Source organism: Trichomycterus rosablanca, chromosome 20 (assembly GCF_030014385.1).
Source record: "Trichomycterus rosablanca isolate fTriRos1 chromosome 20, fTriRos1.hap1, whole genome shotgun sequence".
NCBI lineage: Eukaryota > Metazoa > Chordata > Actinopteri > Siluriformes > Trichomycteridae > Trichomycterus > Trichomycterus rosablanca.
The window spans coordinates 23,643,969-23,666,656 of record NC_086007.1 but is presented as its reverse complement, the minus strand read 5'-3'; the positions used below and the strand labels follow the sequence as shown (position 1 = coordinate 23,666,656).

General features: G+C 38.3%; 1 protein-coding gene across 2 annotated transcripts in view; it reads right to left on the bottom strand.

The window, feature by feature from the left end:
* The window catches only part of med13b (mediator complex subunit 13b), a 35,433-nt gene extending 18,113 nt beyond the window's left edge, over nucleotides 1-17,320 (bottom strand). For both annotated transcript variants that reach the window (XM_063016429.1, XM_063016430.1), the window contains exons 1-8: nucleotides 16,784-17,320; nucleotides 13,274-13,508; nucleotides 8,074-8,242; nucleotides 5,263-5,408; nucleotides 2,058-2,255; nucleotides 1,778-1,963; nucleotides 597-756; nucleotides 392-499 (exon numbers count right to left, since the gene is read on the bottom strand). In XM_063016429.1, the coding sequence (XP_062872499.1) occupies nucleotides 392-499; nucleotides 597-756; nucleotides 1,778-1,963; nucleotides 2,058-2,255; nucleotides 5,263-5,408; nucleotides 8,074-8,242; nucleotides 13,274-13,508; nucleotides 16,784-16,849 (1,268 nt within the window). In that variant the 5' untranslated portion in view covers nucleotides 16,850-17,320. The remainder of the gene's footprint in view (nucleotides 1-391; nucleotides 500-596; nucleotides 757-1,777; nucleotides 1,964-2,057; nucleotides 2,256-5,262; nucleotides 5,409-8,073; nucleotides 8,243-13,273; nucleotides 13,509-16,783) is intronic.
* Nucleotides 17,321-22,688: the final 5,368 nt, after the last annotated feature.

Genomic DNA, 22,688 nt, shown 5'->3' with positions numbered 1-22,688 from the left:
GTTGGGGACCACTGCTCTCTAACACGGCTACTGAATTTTTACATTGTAAATCAATGTGTCTGATGAACATTGATCTACTTAGATGTTATTATAATGCAATAAAAGTCGTTGAAATTGCATTGAGAGTTAAAAGAAAAGCTGAATGACAGATTTAAGAAAGCGTGACGCTCAATGTCAACATGCATTAAACAATGATGAGGAAAAACTCTTAATACAAAATTTTACTTTGCAAAGCAACTCTGTAAGCAAAAAGCAAAAGATAAAATAAAAATAATTATTTTTTAGAACTTAGACTGCAAAAGGGTAAACATGTAGACATTTATAATAAAAAATAAGCAGCTCAATCAAGACTTAATGAAAAGCTTAAGTGTTTTTATATAAATAAACTTACCTTGAGCAATTGCACTGTCCCCTTTGATAGTGTTCAACAAAATCCCAAGCACAAGCTTTATCCATTTCATCTTCAGACACACCATTGGCTACAGCTGAGAATTTTCTCCTATAAGGATCAAACCAACACAAAGTTCAATTACTAAACTTATCCAATCTTTTTTTTAAGCATTAAGAAAAAGGAGACCAGAAAGAGAGACACATACTTGTTCTGAGCCCTGTTGACGTTGCACTCCTGCCATACGGTCTCCACTAAATGACTGGCCAGCTTGCAGGGGACCTTGCCTCCGTGATGACTTGTGCTGTCCATGCCGAAGCCATCAGACGCTTGAGACACTTTGGCCCACCTGGGAGTTGGCTGTGCTACTGCAGAAAGGGATTAGAAGAGTGACGTTACTGTACGAACGATTGAAATAATCTGGTCAAGACAAGGGAAAATAACAACATGCAATATTTAACCCAGGTTTTACACCACACTGCATTACTGTTGTTAGAACCAACTTCTCCAATATAGTCAGCGAGGTCACCACAACCCTAATGCAATAAAATCACCTGTTCTAACATTGGCAGAAAAATACAAAATAAATTTTTTTGTTAATTTTAAATCAAACTAGCCATTTCCAGTGGGCCAGTGGTTAAGGTACTGGACTAGTAAACAGAAGGTTGCCGGTTCAAGCCCCGCCACCACCAAGTTGCCACTGTTGGGTCCCTGAGCAAGGCCCTTAACCCTCAATTGCTCATCGTGTTCAGCTCATTGTGTAAGTCGCTTTGGATAAAAGCGTCTGCTAAATGCTGAAAATGTAAATGTAAATTTCCAATTTCGTTTCTTAATCCCTCAGTCGCTTGCACCAACCCCACACTGACCAGATTGGGCTGCGGACTGGCACCCGCCCTCTTTAACATGTGCAGTTGCCGGCTGCTTCTTTTTAAGCGGCAGATTCTTACAAGGAGCCTACCTAAAGATAACCTGAATTATAAACATTACTAAAATTACATGCTGTTATATGGCATGGTCAGTTGACCTTAAAAATGTAGCAATCTTCCATAAAAGGTTTATTTATTTATTCAGATGTTTTACGCCGTGTTTAAACAGTGGTTATACTCACGACAGGAAAGGTAGGTAATTCTTATAGTTCAGTTTATAGTCCTTGTCAATTGTTGTTTCTTAGATGTGCTATTTCAGACCAATTTACATGAAAAAAGGAAGTCATTTTTCATGTTGTTCTGAGTTTAAGGTCACTACGTTCAAAGACCCAAAACCATGAAGCCATAATACCAAAACCTGCTTAACTGATACTTATTCAGTGTTGGAAAAATAGTTTTTAGTGTTGTGATGTTATTTTTGCAACATGGTCCACCCCTATTTTTATCTGCATTGGAGCTGTACCTTTCAGGGCATCCTCAGGCGAGGTCGGAGGAGTGAGAGTGACTGAAGAAAAAGCAGGCTCTCTGTGTGTCGAGTGACTGTGATGACCTCCAGAAGAAGCACCGGTGGAGCTCGATGCAGCCAGGGCTGGAATGTCTGACTGAGCCACAAGCACCAAGCAGGCAGGGTACACCATCCTCACTCCAGCTAAAAAAGTAAAATAAACAATAGTAAATAAATGAAGGTACATGAATGCAAATCAAATGTTAGGAATGTCTTGAACTTTTGATGATCAGCTTACCAACAAGAACCTCAACAGCAGCCAAAGAGTCATCCTCCCAGTCCAAATCGTCCACCTTGTCCTCTGAAGCTTCCTTTGTGTTGGGGCTGATTGGGTAGAACTGCTTCCATTCTTCTATTAACTTCTGAGTGGGTGGATCAGACAGCTTGAAGGACTGGCCAGTTAGAGTCCCATTTAGACCATATGGACTAAGAATCACTGATGGAAAAATGAAAAGCACCAGAAATTAATTCATGGCAGCCAAATACGTTTCCTACTATGGATGAGTATTTTTAAAATCATCTAGCTGACACTTTCTTTGAATGTCTAATCAGGCTTGAGAACACCCTGTTCCGTTCATCGGCTGTTTAATTAGCTATGTCTGATTTGAGAGCAGAGTCAAGACTGCAGATATAACCCATCTGGCACACAGGTATCCAAGAGACAGAGGATGCTTTAGACAGAAACTCTAACATTGCACTGAAAGGTAAGTGCCAGGAAAAGGTCCCACCTCTACATTACAGGGATCATGCCCTCCAACCAATTGTCATATAAATCGTATCACAGTACCGCTGAGGGAGAGTCAGGTAGCAACCTTGTTTCATAATAAGACACTAAACAAGAGATTAATGTTCTTAAGTTAACAGTTTACACTCGTTTTACTGAATTCTTTTCCCCCATGACCAGACATGCACAATTGCTCGGTAACCACAACACCCGTGTTTTGCCAAATTTTGCAGTAAAAATCACAGTATTAAGCACAGTAGTAAATCACAGCAGCGCATTACGGTTCAAAACTTAGTGGTCTACACAGATGTGATTGGCTAGGCCGAAGAGCCATGGGAGGTGCACTTTTCAATGTGCTCTCATTGCTGGTCCCAAGCTTGGATAAAAATAAGGATGATTGGGTAGGGAAGGGCACCCTGCGTAAGAACTGTGCCAAATCAGGAATGCGAGTGAGAATGATCTGCTGTAGCGACACCTAAATACAGAAGCAGCCAAAAACAAACAAAAAAAAATGACATAATATTTTATGACATCATTTTAATGCTATTAAATTACATTACTGTTTCTTTGCTAAATCTGACATATTGGGTAAAAAGTGCAAAAGTTACAGCACATTTAATTATTATGCTGATAAGATATTACATATAAAAAAATATATAAAAAAAATAAAATGCCACTGCCACTGAAATGCCATATTCAAAACTCCCTGCTGAGGTTTTTACATGGAATTTCACCAGAGGATGTCCAAGCTTTGAATAAACCTGTAAATTCGACTTAGTAATAGCTATCAACAGTGGCTTGGCTTTACACCATTAATAGCCGTTCATTTCTGTTGCAAGTGTGTGACGCTTTAGTTCGATCTTCTGTAACAGTTTCCACTTTCATGAACATTCATCAAAGGAACATTTGGCAGCAGTAAATGGGGGAAAAATGAATGTTGAGGGATTGAGCTTGTTGTGCTTGGAATCGACGCCGACTACATTTGGCTAAGCCTCCGCACATGAAAAACTTTTCTAACTGACTAAAATGCCCTGAGGGAGATAAATGATGAACGAGGACATGCCTGACTATTGAGGACAAGCCTGATCAGGAAGTTAACTCTTAGTCGGTCATGAAGAACAAACAGCACTCAATCAGCAGAACGCAGCTTTTGTTCGCCATGTGTGACTGAATACAATAATACAGAAAACTGTAGGATAAATTAACATCTAATTAAAAACTATAAATGAATGGAAAGCATATCAACACAAATGATATAAACGACTGCAGAGAGACAAAAATCAATACTAAGACCAAAACACAACTTAAGCCTAATGGTGATGTAACACAGCTCTAGTGTGAATGGAGTGGTGTGGCAGGAGGAGATCTTAGCTCATATCAGTGCCCGAGTGGCCTGCACTGAGTTAATTACTAGTAGCTGGGCAGGCAAGAGAATCCCAGATGCATGAGTGTTATGCTGTAACTGTCATTACTATGCCCTCGAGGACAGGGGCAGAAAACATGCTTACTAACAAAATGCTAAAGGCGAATTACATTTGAACTGCACTTCAGGGGGCTAGGCGGAATCGTAGCTATGTTTGTGGCTATTGAATGGAAAGTCCCACAAACACCAAGCTAAACTGTTGGACAGTTTATCTAGTGTAATGCTCATTTTTAACTAGTAACCATGCTGCTTCAGCACCTCCTGCTGCAATAGAATCATTTGTTAATCAGTGCAGCTTTTTAAACGAGCAAAAGCAAAAAGCAGCTGACCATCAAAACCAAATATTTTGTACAGCTTAATTAGATGAGTAAAATGATTTACTTTAATAATGCACTAAGCCGTATTAAGTGGCAGATATTTAGGTACACAGGAGATACTCGATTTGATTTACCTTTAAGCTTTAGACTTGGAGGATTTATTAGCAGGTCTAGTAAAAAACTGGTGGGAAACTATCATCTAAAATGAGTTCACACACTTCCAGCGCTGCATGTTACATAGTTATGTACTAATACATACGAATACACAATCGGGGATCCAGACTAATCATTTCAATAACAAGAAAGCAGTCGGACACCAATTAGCATGAATGCCTGATTAAGCAGAATTATAAATGATTTCTCCAAGCTTAAGCTGGTAACAGATGATCATTTTAATCACAGTAAATAGTTATAGTAGCTATACATTTAACACAATCACTGTACATTCACATTTGCATTTTCGGCATTTAGCAGACGCTTTTATCTAAAGCGACTTGGGATACTGTGACAGTGAACAGTCTAAGCAATTAAAAGTTAAGTCTAGTAGCCTTGCTACAAGACCCAACAGTGACAACCTGGAAGTGGTGGGGCTTGAACCAGCAAGCTTTTGATTACTAATCCAGTATTTTAACCGCTAGCTACAACTACCCTGCACTGTACAATAAATCAATATTAATATTATCCTACAAACTTTAATGTCTACCGGTGTTGATAAATAAGTTCCAATTTCACTCATCCAACAGTTGCATTCATATTTCACTGGCATCAAATTAAGATCAGCAAATAACTCCATCAGACAAACGTAGTTTTTGCCTGCAGCTCGTAAAAATTCTTGTAACTCTCCTGTCTGGCAAACAGATTCTTCCCAGGTCGGAGTAATGTTTTCCCTCCTTTTTAACACAATCAGTATTCACGGGAAACGTTTAGATGCCTAGAGCAAAATCGTAAGGTTTGGCAGGGGTGAAAGGCCTCGTCTCACCTTGCACTGGGTTGTTGCTGTGCTGGGCTATCGTCAAGTGTTCCTCGCTTAGCAGGTACACGGGCTGATGCTGGTTGATCTCCACACTGGTGCACACATTGTTGTCTCCATGTAGGAAGAAGGTGAAGGCGCAGGATAGATGTTCACTTTAAAAGTCAGACAAGATAGAGGTGAGGATTAGGAATCACACAGAGCGTTTACAACAATTGCATGTAAATAGTTTTTGATGTTACTATAAAAAACCCCAAATTAATATATTCATTTTAAATCCTTAATTTATAAGGCCCTAGAAAAGTGTGTCTATTAAGCAAATCCTAATCTGATGGTACTACTGATCACAATATTTAAACACGGGCGGTAAGCATCTGTTCATGTGTGTATACACTAATGTCTACCTTTGAAGTTCTGAGCTCACTGTATCCCAGTTGCCATGTTTTTATTAGGCTTCAGAGCCTGAGGGACAACATCTGTCGTGAGAGATCTGTATGATCCTCTATAACAACCTTTTTTTACACATGAGAGGGTTTCTTTTTATATTTAAAGTCAGATGCAAAAAAGTGCACCACCCCCTGAGGTGCAGAGCTACCGGTTGCTGCCTCCCTCACACACAAGGCACACCTCATGAGAGCGTGAAACACAACCCGGTTAATGAGAACGGCGAGAGAACGCTGGCTGGGGATGTGTGCATTCCTCGTATGTCTGCTGAGCGCTCAGCTGTGTGTCATTAAGGTGCACTACCAACTCGACATCAAAGTCCACACCAATAGATGGAACTTCAAAGTCTGCGTATGGCCTCACAGTGTTCAGCGCGGGCTAACATAAGGCCAGATCATCCTGTTTGTCGCTGAAAGCAACACGTTTTGCATAATCAGCCAGGAATGTTGATTCTGCTGCCACAAATGACTTAGGACTGCCCATGCCACAACAAAATCAAACAGTACAAATGAGTGAAAGTGAAACCTTGATTCCTTTTGACCTTGCTGCTGCAGAAACCACAGCAAGAACAGAGCATATTGTCAGAAGCAAGACAGAGGAAGCAGTCATACTTTCCAGTGCAAGCATCCTTAACAGCCACAACGGCTGAGAAAGCAGGAAGCCGAAGGGCTATTTTTGACGCGCCGTTAGAACCATAAACACACAACGCAACAATGCCATCTTGAGAAACTAAGACAGGGCCCTGAGACCTGCTTTCACAATGAATTTAACCCTTCATTGCATCGTGTAGCAAATTTGCAACAAATTAAAAAAATGTACGCGCTGCCAAAATCTATTGGTGAGATATATATTTGTTGCATATATGATACAAATTAAAAATATATATATATATATTTTTTTTAAGCTGAATTAGAAAATAATTTTTTACTATTTTTCTGTGTATTCAGTGGCTTTAACAAACATTTTTTTTCCACAGAGAAAAAAAAAAATCATGCAATGAAGGGTTAACCAGATTCACAACTACCTGGATTCAGCTGCAATTTTTAAGGCATTAGTTTCTGATGTAAATTGCAGTAAACAAACAAACACTTATGTGATCAAAGTAGGGCTGCAACCATCGATTATTTTTGTAATCGAGTATTCTATCGATTATTCCAGCGATTAATCGAGTAATCGGATAAGAAATACTTTTGCTTTAACAAAGAGCAAAAACAAATACATATTAGATTAAATAAGACATGTTTCTTAAACCAAACTGTACATTTGTATTCCTTGCATACAGGACAGTTTAACATTTTTTAAATGCAAAAATAAATAAATCAAAAATAAATCAATTTACTTTTAAAATGTAAACAGGCAACCTGAAACATCAGGTCATCAAGTCATAAATAATAATAAACAAAAATACATGAACATAAGCCTGTAATTTGTGCAACTTTCAAAACTCTAAGTTTCAGCTACAGCTCACGCAGAACATAAAGCTTTAATATTTTGTTGGGAGGTTTTGTGGTGTTTGTAGGGGGATACAAATCTGTCAGGATTGTGTCTCTAGATGAGGTAGATCTGGTGTGTGTGTGTGTGTGTGTGTGTGTAGTGTATGTATGTGTGTGTTTGCCTAAATCTTCATAAAAGCCTGTGGTGGTTGAAACGAAGTAAAGTCAGTAAACATGAGTAAAGTAAACATGACGCTCTGATGGTGTGGATGTTCTACTGAGTTTTAGTTTTATCAGCTTAAAATGATCTCAAACTTTCTGTGGTTTTCTCCGTCCAGTCTCCTCCTGTTCGCTATTTTCTCTCTATATTTTGCAGTCCGCGCTATCAAATCTCGGCTGCGTCCTAAACCGATACGTTCAGTTCGCAGGAGCGGCGAACGTGTCCAGATACGTAGTGTTCATTAAACTGTCCGCAAAAAGAACCCGGATCAAGTCCTGTTAAGTTCTGTTTATGTTTAAGATATTTGGGACGCAGCCCTCAGATTCTTCACGTCACCTGCACACAGCGTTAAACACGCTGCGCAAAAGTGAAAGTCGTCCGTGTAAAACACCGTGAGCTGTATATGGTTGTGCGGATTAAACGATTCCTCGATGCAAAAAATTTGAATCGATGATTTTTAGTAATCGATTTACTCGAGGAATCGTTTCAGCCCTAGATCAAAGGATGAGGCTGTTTCTTATCCGGAAGCTGCAAATAACTCAAAGCTCTATCAAAAAATATTAACAATTTTAATTTGGCTTCCTCGGATTCAAGTTCCAATACAGCAGCTTATGGCGTGTGGTTTCAACAGCAGCAATATAAATAGGGAGGAAAAAGAAAAACAAACGAAAACACCTTAAGTTTACAATCTAAACAACCCCTTTCAACACGGAGAGAAATTACCTCTTGTTGATGGGCTTCTCGTCCTTCTCGTAGGGCTTGACAAACCACTTGCCGATTCGTACGAAGCAGCGGTTCATGAGACAGCGCTCCAGCAGGTTGTGGATGGCTTTGAAGAGTAGCGTTCGGCACTCGTAGGTCAGGCCGCTATCCCACACTCCGTCCTCATTACCTAACAGAAGCAAAGTTCACCAGAATTAATTAGTAACTGTTTTTTTTACTTTAATGGTTTAGTTCATTTTAATTCGTTTGTGTTTTTGTTTTGGCAAATGCTGTATAAAGCTAGGGCTGGTTAGAGCTGAAATTTGCTAAATAAAATGGTTTAATGAATTGCCTCACCAACCACAGAAAGTTGTGATCAAAATCAGTCAGGACAGAAATGTAGTTTTTTTTTTTTTTTTTTTTGGTCAAGCTGTGTTGTGATTTCATGGCATGTGTAGCATTAAACAGCATTTCAACAATGGACAACTAAGGATATTAACGTTGGGTAAATTGGAGAATTAATTTAGATTTTGGTTTACTTGGAAAATGGCAAATAAAGATCTGAAATGTTCACATGTTCACATCATTTACAGCAGAGTTATGTTATGATGTACATCTGCCTTTTTAGACAGATAAACAGTTTTGCATTGCCTCTTTGGGAATAAGCACTGTATTTAAACAATTAAAAATGTATTTAAAAATGCAGGTTTCAACTTGACAAAATAAAAACAAACACTTTGTAAACTGCAAATCTGAAATAAATGTTTAATTGTGCTTTGCTTTTTCTACAGTTTACTTTATGCAGAAACGGCCAATGTATCAAGAGTGCTATACAGTGTTTCTGCTATATGTACTTTGCGGTGGCGGCCCGACGCTGCTTAATTATTGCCGCCGCTCCATCAGAATTTATATAATGACATGAAACCGCAGTTACCCCCGTCCCAAAGCACTCACAGACGGTCAGTCTTACAACCCGCGTTCTTCCACCAGTGTTTGGGAACCAAGCGCGCGTCATCAACGGTGGGCGTTACTTAAAGAAAGTAAAGAGTAGTGATGAGGAGTAATGCGGAGTGTGTAGATTAAGTGCGAGCATTCGTGCTGTTGTTACAGATGTTCATTTTTATGCAAAAGCATCGGATAACTATTGGTGATAAGAAGACGTGACGTGTTTGTCGTAGTTATTGTTTTCTTTAGTGCATCACGTGAGAATCGTTTTGCGCTTCGCTCTCACCGCGACCCTCTCCGCTTGAGCGATAAAACAACCATTAAATCCAGTCCAAAAGCTCCACATACACCTGTGTTTAGCTGGATTAACTTCTTGTGTGCTGGTTCTGCAGCTAGGGAGAATCGAAAAAGCTTTACGTTAAAAAAGCGTAACTTGGAGTACTAAAAGTACCACACAGAAACACTAAATTTCTCTCCGTTATTACTGGTTGTAAGTGCTCTGTACTGGTTATAAGTGCTCTGTACTGGTTATAAGTGCTCTGTACTGCCCATTCATCAGTCTTTGTTTTAGTACAATAAGTCACGTTAAGCTTAATTTTTCACGTTAAGCGTTGTTCGTACTGTTTAGAGCACTTTTACCGCCTCATATCACACAGTTCATCACTTTGAAAATATCAAAATTTAATCAGATAAACTTTTAAAATATGAAAGAACAGCGCAAAAGCGGTTTCACAGCCTCTACACTGTGACACGCCCACAGATGACGTCACGTGTGGGGGGGCCGTGTGTGTGTGTGTGTGTGTGTGTGTGTGTGTGGTGGTGGTGGTGGTGGGGGGTGTTTGGATGGTGCCTGCCGCCGCTGCTAAAAAAAATTCTAGAGGAAACACTGCTATACTACTTATTTTTTAAAATCATTTTGTTATTTAAAGTAAATAAAAGTAAATTAAAAAAAATACAAAAACTTTGGTTTGATGTATCAGTGAATCTCTGTTTTACCAAAAGCACAAATGGTTTGGTGAGCTCTAAGAAGTGGTTGCAACAGAAAGTGCTAATCATAGTGTGCAGGCATGAGATTTTCTTTTAATATAACCTGACAACTATAAATGATAAATATGCTGCTGACTTGGACAGTTAAGCTAGTGAGACTGCACAGAACACTGTGTGGACAGAAGACTTCACTGCACTATAAATCCATTTTAAAATGCTTAATTGCATGTGCAAAGCTGTCAAAAGCTAGCCAAATTGCTGGTTGTGCCACAATGGTGGATTAGTTTTGTCTCCAACCTCTTATTCCCAGACTGACCATGCCCATGATGGAACCTCTGATTCGTGTCTAATATGTCATTATTACTTTTTTTGTTCATGGAATTACATACAGAAAGAAAACATTTTTATTCTCTTGGACTGCCAAGCGTGCCGACCGAGGAGATGCATTTTATACCCGAGTAATTCAACAACTGAACAGCTAGAAGACCAAAATCAGAAAATTGGATTAGAATGTGGGTGAGGAAAACTAATGCATCTCAGATGCTTTTAAGTTCCAGTATTTCCAATCTTTAATGTAAATCACAAATGACAGAACACTGTCTGGAAGACTGGGATTGTAATGCTCACAGTGGCTGTGATCTGATGCAGTGAATGCATCAGGCATTAGACAAAAACTGGGACTGAATAAAGAGTATTTGGTATAAAACACAAAAGCACTAGCATAGCACATCAAAACAGCTTGAAGTACCCGTGTGAGAACAACCTTTAGGAGGATTTTTAGTGCTGTGGGTGATTGAGCTCGATTGCAGTGCAAGTTTCAGCCTAAGCCAAAACATTTAAGACACTGTTTTTACCATTTTTGTGGGTCCACAACTATAAGAACAGTTATTAAAGAAACCAAAGCATGAACTGCTAAAAAAAATACTTCTTGCATGTTACATCAAATAAACAAAAGTATGTGAACACCCCTACACAAATGATTAACAATGTTGTAAAAAGCCAGCCCATCATATGTTTACCATTGAGCTTTAATTTAGATCCAGATCTAGAGACACAGAAATAAACTGTGATGTAAATAAACAGTACAGACCAGAGGCCACAAACTTCAGAGGAGCTATTCAGTGACAAAGCTAACAAACTCAGCGGGCAGTGAGTAAACTTGCTATTAGAGTCTCAGGATGAATCGGTGACTTTAAAACATTCATAGAATTTGCATTTTCAAATTCAAATTTGTAACTACTTTTGAATGATCACACCTTACTGTACTTTGTAAAACAACAACGCTCCAGTATCCCTCATAAAACATTAATATGCAAGTTTCCACTATTGCAGAGACTTTTACTCATGTTTGACATCCAGCCTTCAGGTTTAAAACTGAAGTAAAATACAAGCCAGTGTGCAAATAGTGAAGGTGGTTTATTCCCATTTGGTTAGATTCTCTTTCAGTTAGAAAATATTAGCAGTGAAAGACTTCAGATACAATGAGCACTAAACACCTGATTAGCTTCTTTGGGTTCTGTCTGAGCGTCCACTGCGGATAATGAGTAGAGAGATTAGGAACACACTGTGAACAGCAGCTAAAGGTCAGTCTAAGTGCATTATAATCAGAGAACTCCTCTCTGCATCCGTACGTTCTCTATTTCTCAAACCACCACTCAGCACAGCTGCATCTAGAAACATGATCCCACGGGCAGGGGAGAGCAAATAGCAACAAACAACAGTGAGGTGAAACAAGTATTCATCCACTTCACAGTTACTCAGTCTTTTCACTTGCAGGGGGTTTAGAAACTGAGATGAGTGTGGTGCAGCTTGTTGGTTATTTTGAACGGTTCAACTGTTGTTTCTGTTGCAACACGTGTTGAGATAATGCTGGCTTCCTTACCCGTCATACCATGAGCCTAAGGACATAAAATCTTGCATGGTGCACCTGTCCAGGGACAATCTGCAATTCCATGAACTTCACAGACCTATCCTAACCTCATAATCTGGACTTGTTCCCTGATTACGAGCGCAGCCTTGCATTATGTCGCCCCTCTTACATTTCTGCAAAAATCTAAAACTCCTACATATACTCTTCAAACAGCTGCCATTTTATAAGCCACACCCACCTTAAAGATGCACATTGCAGGTATACAATTATTGAATGTACACTTTACTCCCTCTAGCCATTCTTTAAACAGAAAAGGACCCCAATAGGAACCCCTGGTGGAGATATTACTTGGATGATGGATTATTAATAGCCTGGCAATGACAGTGTAGTATGTTTTACTGCTATAAGTGTATCAAGTGCAGCAATGTCTATGCTAAAAGGAATTGTGCTTCAGCAAAATCTTATTATGCCAACAGTACACATTGTGCATTGAAAAGCAGACTTCTGACAAGCTAACGTTAACGTTCATTAATAAACGCACGTAATTAACGTTGTGCACATCATACATGCGATGCGATTCTGCTGATTGAAATATTTACTTTAAAAGGATAATACAGTCTGATCCCACCTGAGCCGATTCTATCAGCACATACATTCGTGGTTCACTTCGGTAAATCGTAAACGACTCTGAGTCGGCTCCCGCTCTGTGGTAATAACCAGTATAATTAAGCCTGAGCTTTATAAGGTAAGCGAGTCACACAGAATGTTCTGTAGTAGTTGGTGTTTATTTACAACCGCATCATTCATTATAACAGTAACACGGAGAGATGACTGAGAAAAGAAGCTTAAAATGAGTCGACTCCTGAATCACTTGTATCGACACTGTGAACAGAGTATTGAACACAAACACGTCCTATAACAGCGGTCGCTGCTTTTGTAACCGGTTATCTTCGCTGTTAGCTCTATTTTGAAGGGTTTTTTTTTTTCCAAACGGAACTAAATAACGTTAAACGTGCGTGTGAGCGTGGTCAGTGAGAATAATTCAATCTGCTTTAGTTTTATAAGTAAAAAAATCTCGTAATGTCACGCCCCCCGGTCAGGCACTCGCGCCCCACAGGTTGAAAATCCCTGCGTTAACGCAGCAACGTGCACTAGGCACAAGGTATCGGATGTTTAGTATCGGAGCCTCGTTTGCGAGTGCGAGTACGAGTTAATGAGCGCGGTATCGGGCTAATACCCGATACTAGTATCCGTACTCATGCATCTCTAGTTACTATATTATATTTCTATAATATTACAATTGTGTTCATCAATATATGTTGTTTAAAAGTCACAGGACTAAAGTAGCTACGCAAACATATGTTATTTTTTGTAAGAATCAGCTGGTGCACTGTGCTACTGAGATTGAAAATGCCTTACTTGAAAGCTCGTGGTGGATGAGCTCAGCAAAGTTCGGGTCGTCACCCCACCAGAAGAGCCAGAGCTCACGCCGTCCAGGTGTCTGGTGCCGCCGCCACACGCTCAACACATCTGCCTTTAGGCACCGGCTGAAGCTGCACAAGATGGGGTCCTCCTCTGTCACGGGGAAGACGATGGGTGATGACGAGGGGCCCTGCCAAACAAAGCACCTCCATTTGATGCCTGTGAGGTCAGCCTGAGGTCAGAGAAAGAGACATACTCGTTAGAAGTGCCATCCCATTAAACAATGACATGAATATTATTGAACAATTCAAACAGGCGTCATAGAGCAAACTGCTGGCACGTCAATGGCATGTCAGTAACTTTTACAAGCCAGTAACGTCTGTATAAAGCAGAACTGTCTATGATTTCATTAAACATGTGATGATAAGTAACATTGTGTGACTGACTCTGCATATACAGGGCAGTATACAGTCCTACAGTAACATTTACAGTATCCAAAAAAAGAAAAGTAGATCAGTGATTATTATAATTATGATCACACTTTCCTGAAACTCTTAGCATGCTACTACTGCCTCCCACTGACAGCAAAACAGCTGTGCACTGAGCTACTGCACATAGGCTTAACTCCAGTTACACAAGAAAGTGTGACTGGAATTTTATTTTTATTGGCTCCAGGAAATACTTGACTCTTTGTGTATAAGTGAAATTCTTTCTCATCTTGGAGAAAAATTGGAGATGTCTGACCATTTAGATCATCCCAGTATTTATGTTAAGCAATGCAGTGGTTACTGGTTTACTGTGTGTACATTATAATTTGTATCATAGATAAGTAGTATTACAGACAGGTACAATGTTATAACTTAGATAATATCAGAAAAGAAAAATATTTAGCTTAATTTGCATTTATTTAATCCAAATTACTTCGTATGTTATTAAGTTCAGGTGTTTAAGCAACACCTGTTAGGTGGTGTAAGAAAATCACCCTTTTTTAAATAAATTAAATGTTTCCAACTTTGTGGCAACAGTTTATAAACGCCCCTTTCTTTCCCTGCATGACAGTTCCCCTGTGCATGAAGCAAAATCTAAAACATAGTTTGACAAGTTTGGTGTAGATGAACTTCAGTGACCCAGAACACAGATTCTTGACCTTATCCATAAAAATCAACTGAAGCATCAATTGCGAGTTGGACCCGCTTAGCGTCTGACCTCACAAATGCTCTTCTGACTGACTGGATGCAAATTTCCACAGCCACACAGTAGTGGAAATCCTTTTTAGAAGAGTGAGAGTTGTGTAGCCCCTATGGCAGGATAACTTTATTTTGATTCCCATGATGTTAGAACGAGGCGCCAAAAAGCTGTCCATGTACTGCTGGCCATATAGTCTAGGTTACACTTGGGTTTCACCAAGAATCTTGACAGCCAACCAAATATATTTGGTCCATGCAAAATACTTTTATATACATATATTTTTGCATTATTGTTCAAGATTGCAAAGGTCCCTCTAATGTATTTGAAACATCCAAAATTTTGTTTCTAGGTCAATCAGATTAATAATAAGATAACATGTCCTGAACATCATTCCTGCAATGTTTCATATGATAATTTGTAAGGTTTCAGTACTGTTTACAAAAAAGCAGCCCCAAATAATGTTATTCCTTTATCTCACTGTGCGCACGTTGTTGCTGGGTTAATGACCGGGTAAATTACTGCCAAAGAGTAATTGTTACATAATTATTGCTTCTTTTTCATTTAATGATATTTTTAATAGATTATTTTCCCCATTAGACCATTGATTGAATGCTCTATATGCTCAATGTTTTATCTTTGCCTTTTTAGCAGAAGGGGTTTGTGTGGGTCTTAGGGAAAGAATTGTGGTGCAAATTATTACCATTTGTTTGTGTAACTGTTGTTCCAACTGCTTTCGGGTCAAATTTTGGTTCTACGAACTTCCAACCTGTAGATTATCTAACTAATCTCTGATGCTCTGGGTGCAATTAGCACTACCGTAACAAGTTAATTTCCCAAAGGGGATCAATAAAGTCTTATCTAACTACAGTTTTTTTATTTGTAAATATCATGTTAGAAAAGAAACCATATTTTAGATTATCACTTTGTTTTTAGACTTTATTTGTTTATGCTAATAAACACACACTGTTAACTTTAAGATGTACTAATGTACTAATGTACTAATTAGGGCCAGTGATAGCTCAGTGGTTAAGGTACTGGACTAGTAAACAGAAGGTTCCCGGTTCAAGCCCCACTACCACCAAGTTGGCGTCTGCTAAATGCTGAAAATGTAAATGTACTAATACATATTAATAAAGCATATTAAATAAGCAAGAGCGGCTGAGTTTACCACCATCATAATAGAGTTTATTTAATTAATTAGTCAGAAACTAAGTCTGTAAATAGGATTTTCTTGTAATTGACAAGAACATAACAGAATTTTAGGGTGAACAATCATGGTGAAAATAATTGTAATTATTTTGTACAGTATTGAAATTACAATGATTTATCACAATTATTCAGCCACTTTAGGAACAATTAGGAACTTTAGGAACTAACAATGTTAGTTAGATATTTATGTTTAAATATTTATCACAGTAATATCAATCCTTATTTAATACAAGTAGATCTTTAAATGCTAACTGTGAATTCTCAAAACTAATAAAACTAAAAATGGGAAAGTCAATATGACATTGTCCACCAACAGTTTATCAATATTACAATAAACGCTTTTTTTATCTTGACAAAATGCCAAAAATGATAACCAATGTTAATATAGATATCATTTATGCAAACATTAATGTAAAATAGACTTGAGATTTTCGTTTTGGAACAAACGAAAGTTAAGGAACAACTATTTAGCCAATACAGAAAGTAAACTGCAACTGATCTACTATTCTTTAAAGTCATTTCTAATAAGAACACTGGGTACATATTTAATCAGAATGTGAGTGGTTTTTGGGCAGATATAAACACTCAAAATAAACAAACCCATTACAAGAATTTAACCAGTCAGCATACCAGTGTGTTCCAATTCATGTTTCCCAGTATTGCAACCGAATGCATTTAATTATGGAAGCCAAAAACTACGATTAATTGTGCAGAGCTTATGTTTAAAATCGAGACTTCATAGCTTCTCATCGTTTATTGCAAAATGATCTGTGTTTGAAGACGCATCCATATTTTCAGTCTATTTTTTCTCAGAAAGAACTTAAGAGTACGAATGTAACTCTACTCCAGAGAGTCGTGACATTGTTTACTAGTTGCTTCCAATACTACGCGAGTTATAACTTTATAAATAACATTAAATATAAACCTAGCGTACACGCAATAAATACGCACAGCACGATATACTCGTTAATATTGCAACTTGTGTCGCGTATTTAGTTTTTTTTGCAGCGAGTAGCTCAACAGGCCTGGGCCGCTACTTGGACTGAGCTAGTGTCGAGTAACGTTAGCTGTAGTTATGTAGCTTTAGCATTAGCTTCTTAAATCTCTTACCAAACAGAAGAGGTTGGAGTGGCAGTCCTCCAGGCTGGCCCCGTTGGGTACAAAACAAGAACTCATCCTCAAAGCGAGGCCGGTCTCTCCATCATATCATATCGTACGAACACTGGGCCGTTTGGATGATTTTGAGGAGCAGAAAGTCGCGCAGACCAGCCAATGAAACAAATCAGCATTCAATACCGAGCCGAGTTTAGCTACCAGCGAGCTAACTCTTCAATTCTTCCAGCCTCTTGTTCGACTCGCACACATCGGTTGAGCGAAAAACGGATAATTCCGCTCAATACCGAGCGAGTCTTGCAAAAACGACCGTTACGCAGTTTTCTCACAGCAATGCATCCGATAAAAACAGATTAAATGAATGGTCCGAGGTAATTCCCCCTCCCCCTTTATCTAGCATTAGTCTACCTCCACGGCTAACGCTGCTAAAAAGCTAGCTAACGTTAGTTAGCTTCGCTTACCGACTGGCCCCCAGCTAGCCAAGTCCAGTAAAAAAATCAGTTAAAATACGCTCTTCGAATAATTCAATACAGCGTTTACATTAAGAAATGTTCAAAAAAAGCTTGGTAAAAGCAAAAAACCAAATAAAACACGAAACATTATCCAGTCTCTCTCAGCAGTGCTGCTGTTTTTCTCAGTTTGAACAGCTACATGAATCTCCTTTAATGGCGGCCGAACGGACAAACTACCTCTCCACTCGGCTCCGACTGGGAGTCAAACTGAGGAAAAAAGAGCCGATTCAGAATCCAGACGCTCTGTAGTAATAGAGATGAACGTGACTAAAGGAGTCGGTTCCTCTTCGAAGCAATTCTCCATAAAAAGAAAAAAACTTTTAATAGAGCAGGGCCTATCACGATTCTACAATTTTAGGTGACGAACAACTGACATAAAAATAACTCTGATGACTGATTTCTTCTGTCTGACGTTATACCAGATATCTTATTTTTTATATTATATTATAATTATATATTATATTATTATGTACTTACAGATCTATAAGCACTATTCTACCTGTTGACATTACTACATTTAGATTTCTATATGATATTATCATACAATTCATACACATTTACTTTGCACAAGACAGGATTACACCTTGGCCAGGTCAACAGTCAGTTTGCCTGACAACAAATAAACACACTCACACACTGTATATACTCAATCACTTATACTTAGTGGCAGTTTACATCAACCAATCCACCTTCTGCATGTTTTTTAACCCACAAAGAGACATGCAAAACTCCTAACAGACAATGAACTGACATGAAGTCCATCCAGCACCCCAGGATCCAAGTTACAGTGCTTCACCCACCCCTCCAGCTGTTTGGCTGTGCCAACCATATTATATTATACTATATTATATTATACAATATTATATAAGTATCACTTTTATTAATGCTTCCATGAATTAACACATAATAAATATATAACAGCTCTGACTGAAATACATTTCTTTCTTTTTTACAACTGCTTTATCCTGGTCAGGGTTATAGTGGGTCCAGTTCCACCGGGAAATAGTGGGTGGAAGGCAAAAATACCCTGGACAGGGTGCCAATCCATTTCAGGCCTTAGATCATCCAACCCCCCCCCCCCCCCCCCCCACCCCCCCCCCCCACCCCCACCACCACCACCACCACCACCACCACCACCACCACCACCACTTTCCCCTGCCCAGGACGTAGCCAATCATGTCTGTGTGGATGCCCAGCCAGCCGATAGCACTGCTGAGATTCAAACTCAGATTTCATGATACATCACATAGGTGAGGTTAAACACAATACACAGAGCATTATCGTGACAAGTGGAAAAAATAAATCAAAAAACGTATTTATTAATTCATTATTATAAAGATTTTATCACATTCAGCAGAATCATCAGTCTGTTAACTCTAAATAATTTAAAATATAATACACTGGTGTTTTGTTCTACTGGGTATTAAAACATTAAACAATCACATTTTGTAAAAAAGTAAATAGAAAAAGTACATTTATGTTGTATGCAGTTCTTATTTGCTTTTAGTTACTGTTTATTATACTGTGCAGTGAGGGAAAACAAATCCTTAATCAATTGCGTAATTTATATGGTACAATTTCAGGGCATATACACTTCAAGGGTAAACTTATAATTGTATTGACTTTGTACTTATTAAATATTTATTTAATAAGCATAATTATTAAAAGATTAAAAAGAAAAATCTGTGAAAATGTAATAATAATGAAAATAATAATAATAACAACAACAATACTACTACTACTACTACTACTACTACTACTACTAATAATAATAATAATAATTATTATTATTATTATTATTTCTACGTATTATTATTATTATTATTATTGTTATTATTATTATTATTATTATTATTATTATTATTATTATTATTATAAAAAGAATATCAGTGGTGCTATTAATTTAAATGTAATACATTTTTTATCTTTTTTATTTTGTAGTTTTTACACTTACTTTTAATGTGTCTGACTTTTCTGATTTGTTGAATAAAGGATTTAATACAATAAACTGATTTTGAGTTGTGGCGAAATACAAATATTGGTTCTGTAAAAACTGTTTCTTCTAATTGGATTAAACATCTTTTTCTCCCTTGAGCGTGAACGTTGCCTCCATACAGTTGTTTGTATCTCTTAAGAGCAGTCAAGAGTATTCAAATTTTGCGGAGAGTCCCCAGGGGACTTAATGGGGAGGGGGATAAGTAGACCACAGTTTCAGAAGAGTTTTTTAAATTTTTTTAAATTCTAAATTTAATACAGTATTAAATAATATAATAAACAAGTGTATGAACAGTGTTTATTACCCATATGAGCTTTGTAGTACCTGCTCAACAGTTAATGTGAAGAGATTAAGCATTTCAGCCATCTGTGTTTTATGTGATTTGATTTCGTGTTATTCGGGGGAGGTGGTATTAGTCGAGGGCATATGGAAATGAACCAGCTGTATTGGGGCCCTTCTGAAAAGGTTGAATAACCCTGCTTTAGAAGTTTCAGTCTATACAGAACTCTGGAAGTGATTTTAAAATGTGAACATATGAGAACATAAAACTGTTTTACTCAGGAGAAGATTTATCATACAACCTTGAATTACTGCATTAATCATTACTGCAAATTTTACATTAGAATAAAGACAAAATAACAATAATCTTTAAAATGACATTTACAATCAAGTAAAATTTGATTTTAATAAAAAAAAATTTACTTTTGAAACCCACTGAACTGTAACAATCACTGCTACTATATATATATATATATATATATATATATATATATATATATATATATATATATATATATATATATATATATATATATATACAGTGTATCACAAAAGTGAGTACACCCCTCACATTTCTGCAAATATTTCATTATATCTTTTCATGGGACAACACTATAGACATGAAACTTGGATATAAGTTAGAGTAGTCAGTGTACAGCTTGTATAGCAGTGTAGATTTACTGTCTTCTGAAAATAACTCAACACACAGCCATTAATGTCTAAATAGCTGGCAACATAAGTGAGTACACCCCACAGTGAACATGTCCAAATTGTGCCCAAATGTGTCGTTGTCCCTCCCTGGTGTCATGTGTCAAGGTCCCAGGTGTAAATGGGGAGCAGGGCTGTTAAATTTGGTGTTTTGGGTACAATTCTCTCATACTGGCCACTGGATATTCAACATGGCACCTCATGGCAAAAAACTCTCTGAGTTGTGCTCTCCACAAAGATGGCCTGGGCTATAAGAAGATTGCTAACACCCTGAAACTGAGCTACAGCATGGTGGCCAAGGTCATACAGCGGTTTTCCAGGACAGGTTCCACTCGGAACAGGCTTCGCCAGGGTCGACCAAAGAAGTTGAGTCCACGTGTTCGGCGTCATATCCAGAGGTTGGCTTTAAAAAATAGACACATGAGTGCTGCCAGCATTGCTGCAGAGGTTGAAGACGTGGGAGGTCAGCCTGTCAGTGCTCAGACCATACGCCGCACACTGCATCAACTCGGTCTGCATGGTCGTCATCCCAGAAGGAAGCTGACGCACAAGAAAGCCCGCAAACAGTTTGCTGAAGACAAGCAGTCCAAGAACATGGATTACTGGAATGCCCTGTGGTCTGACGAGACCAAGATAAACTTGTTTGGCTCAGATGGTGTCCAGCATGTGTGGCGGCGCCCTGGTGAGAAGTACCAAGACAACTGTATCTTGCCAACAGTCAAGCATGGTGGTGGTAGCATCATGGTCTTGGGCTGCATGAGTGTTGCTGGCACTGGGGAGCTGCAGTTCATTGAGGGAAACATGAATTTCAACATGTACTGTGACATTCTGAAACAGAGCATGATCCCCTCCCTTCGAAAACTGGGCCTCATGGCAGTTTTCCAACAGGATAACGACCCCAAACACAACCTCCAAGATGACAACTGCCTTGCTGAGGAAGCTGAAGGTAAAGGTGATGGACTAAACCCAATTGAGCACCTGTGGCGCATCCTCAAGTGGAAGGTGGAGGAGTTCAAGGTGTCTAACATCCACCAGCTCCATGATGTCATCATGGAGGAGTGGAAGAGGATTCCAGTAGCAACCTGTGCAGCTCTGGTGAATTCCATGCCCAGGAGGGTTAAGGCAGTGCTGGATAATAAAGGTGGTCACACAAAATATTGACACTTAGGGCACAATTTGGACATGGGGTGTACTCACTTATGTTGCCAGCCATTTAGACATTAATGGCTGTGTGTTGAGTTATTTTCAGAAGACAGTAAATCTACACTGCTATACAAGTTGTACACTGACTACTCTAACTTATATCCAAGTTTTATTTCTATAGTGTTGTCCCATGAAAAGATATAATAAAATATTTGCAGAAATGTGAGGGGTGTACTATATATATATATATATATATATATATATATATATATATATATATTTAAACCACAACTGATGTTTCAGTTCATTCCAGAGCTGTTCATTTGGGCTGAAATCACTGGATTTTTTTTAAAAATGCACAGGGGTACAGTCATGCTGAAACAGTAAAAGTCCTTCGCTAAACTGTTGCTGCGAAGTTGGAAGAATATAATTTCCTTTATATAATTGATTTATGACGTGTACAATTGTTGTAGCTGAAACACATGAATTAAAAAATTAGAAGGGGTGTCCCAATACTTCTGTCCATAGTGTACATACATGCAGACAAATTAAGGGACAGAAGGTCAAGGTTCAAGTTCCACAATCACCAATCTGCCACTGTTGGCCTTTGAGTAACCCTCAGTTGCTTGTTTACTATCTTAATTGTTGCTGTAGATAAGAAGCATCTGCCAAATGCCTTCAATAAATGCAGTAAATTGCTGACTACACTTTCTAATATTTGAATTTAACTGTTAAATACATACTAGACCTGCATGTTTGTAAAAATCAAACATGATAACATTTCACTGGCCCGACTGATAATCGGTGCTATGCACATTAGAATAAAATGTTGGCCTAGGAGAACTGCCAGGAAATGCCCTTGGAGGAGAGCAAGGTGAAAGCTTTGCAGGCTTGAGATTAGATTTGAGGAGTTATTAAAGTTGGCAGGAACAGAAGTGGATAAAGAAGTCAGAGGAAAAGTATTTCAGAATGAAAAAAAACTTCCAGGAAGGATTCAGATCACAAAAGAACATTATACATGAAGTCAGAAATCAGATCTACAAGGCTTTAGTATTCAACTCAGTAAGCTATATATTACACAACATTGTTTTCTTTCCTGTTTTGAATGGACATTTACAGGCATGTTATGGGCTAATACTTCCATATAGATGTACTTTGTGGGTATACAGTTACTGACTGTAGTCCCTCTCTTCCTTCATCCATTAACTGAAAGGGACACTAAAGGACCTACATTTAGCTATTATTTAGCTGGTGGACCATTCTC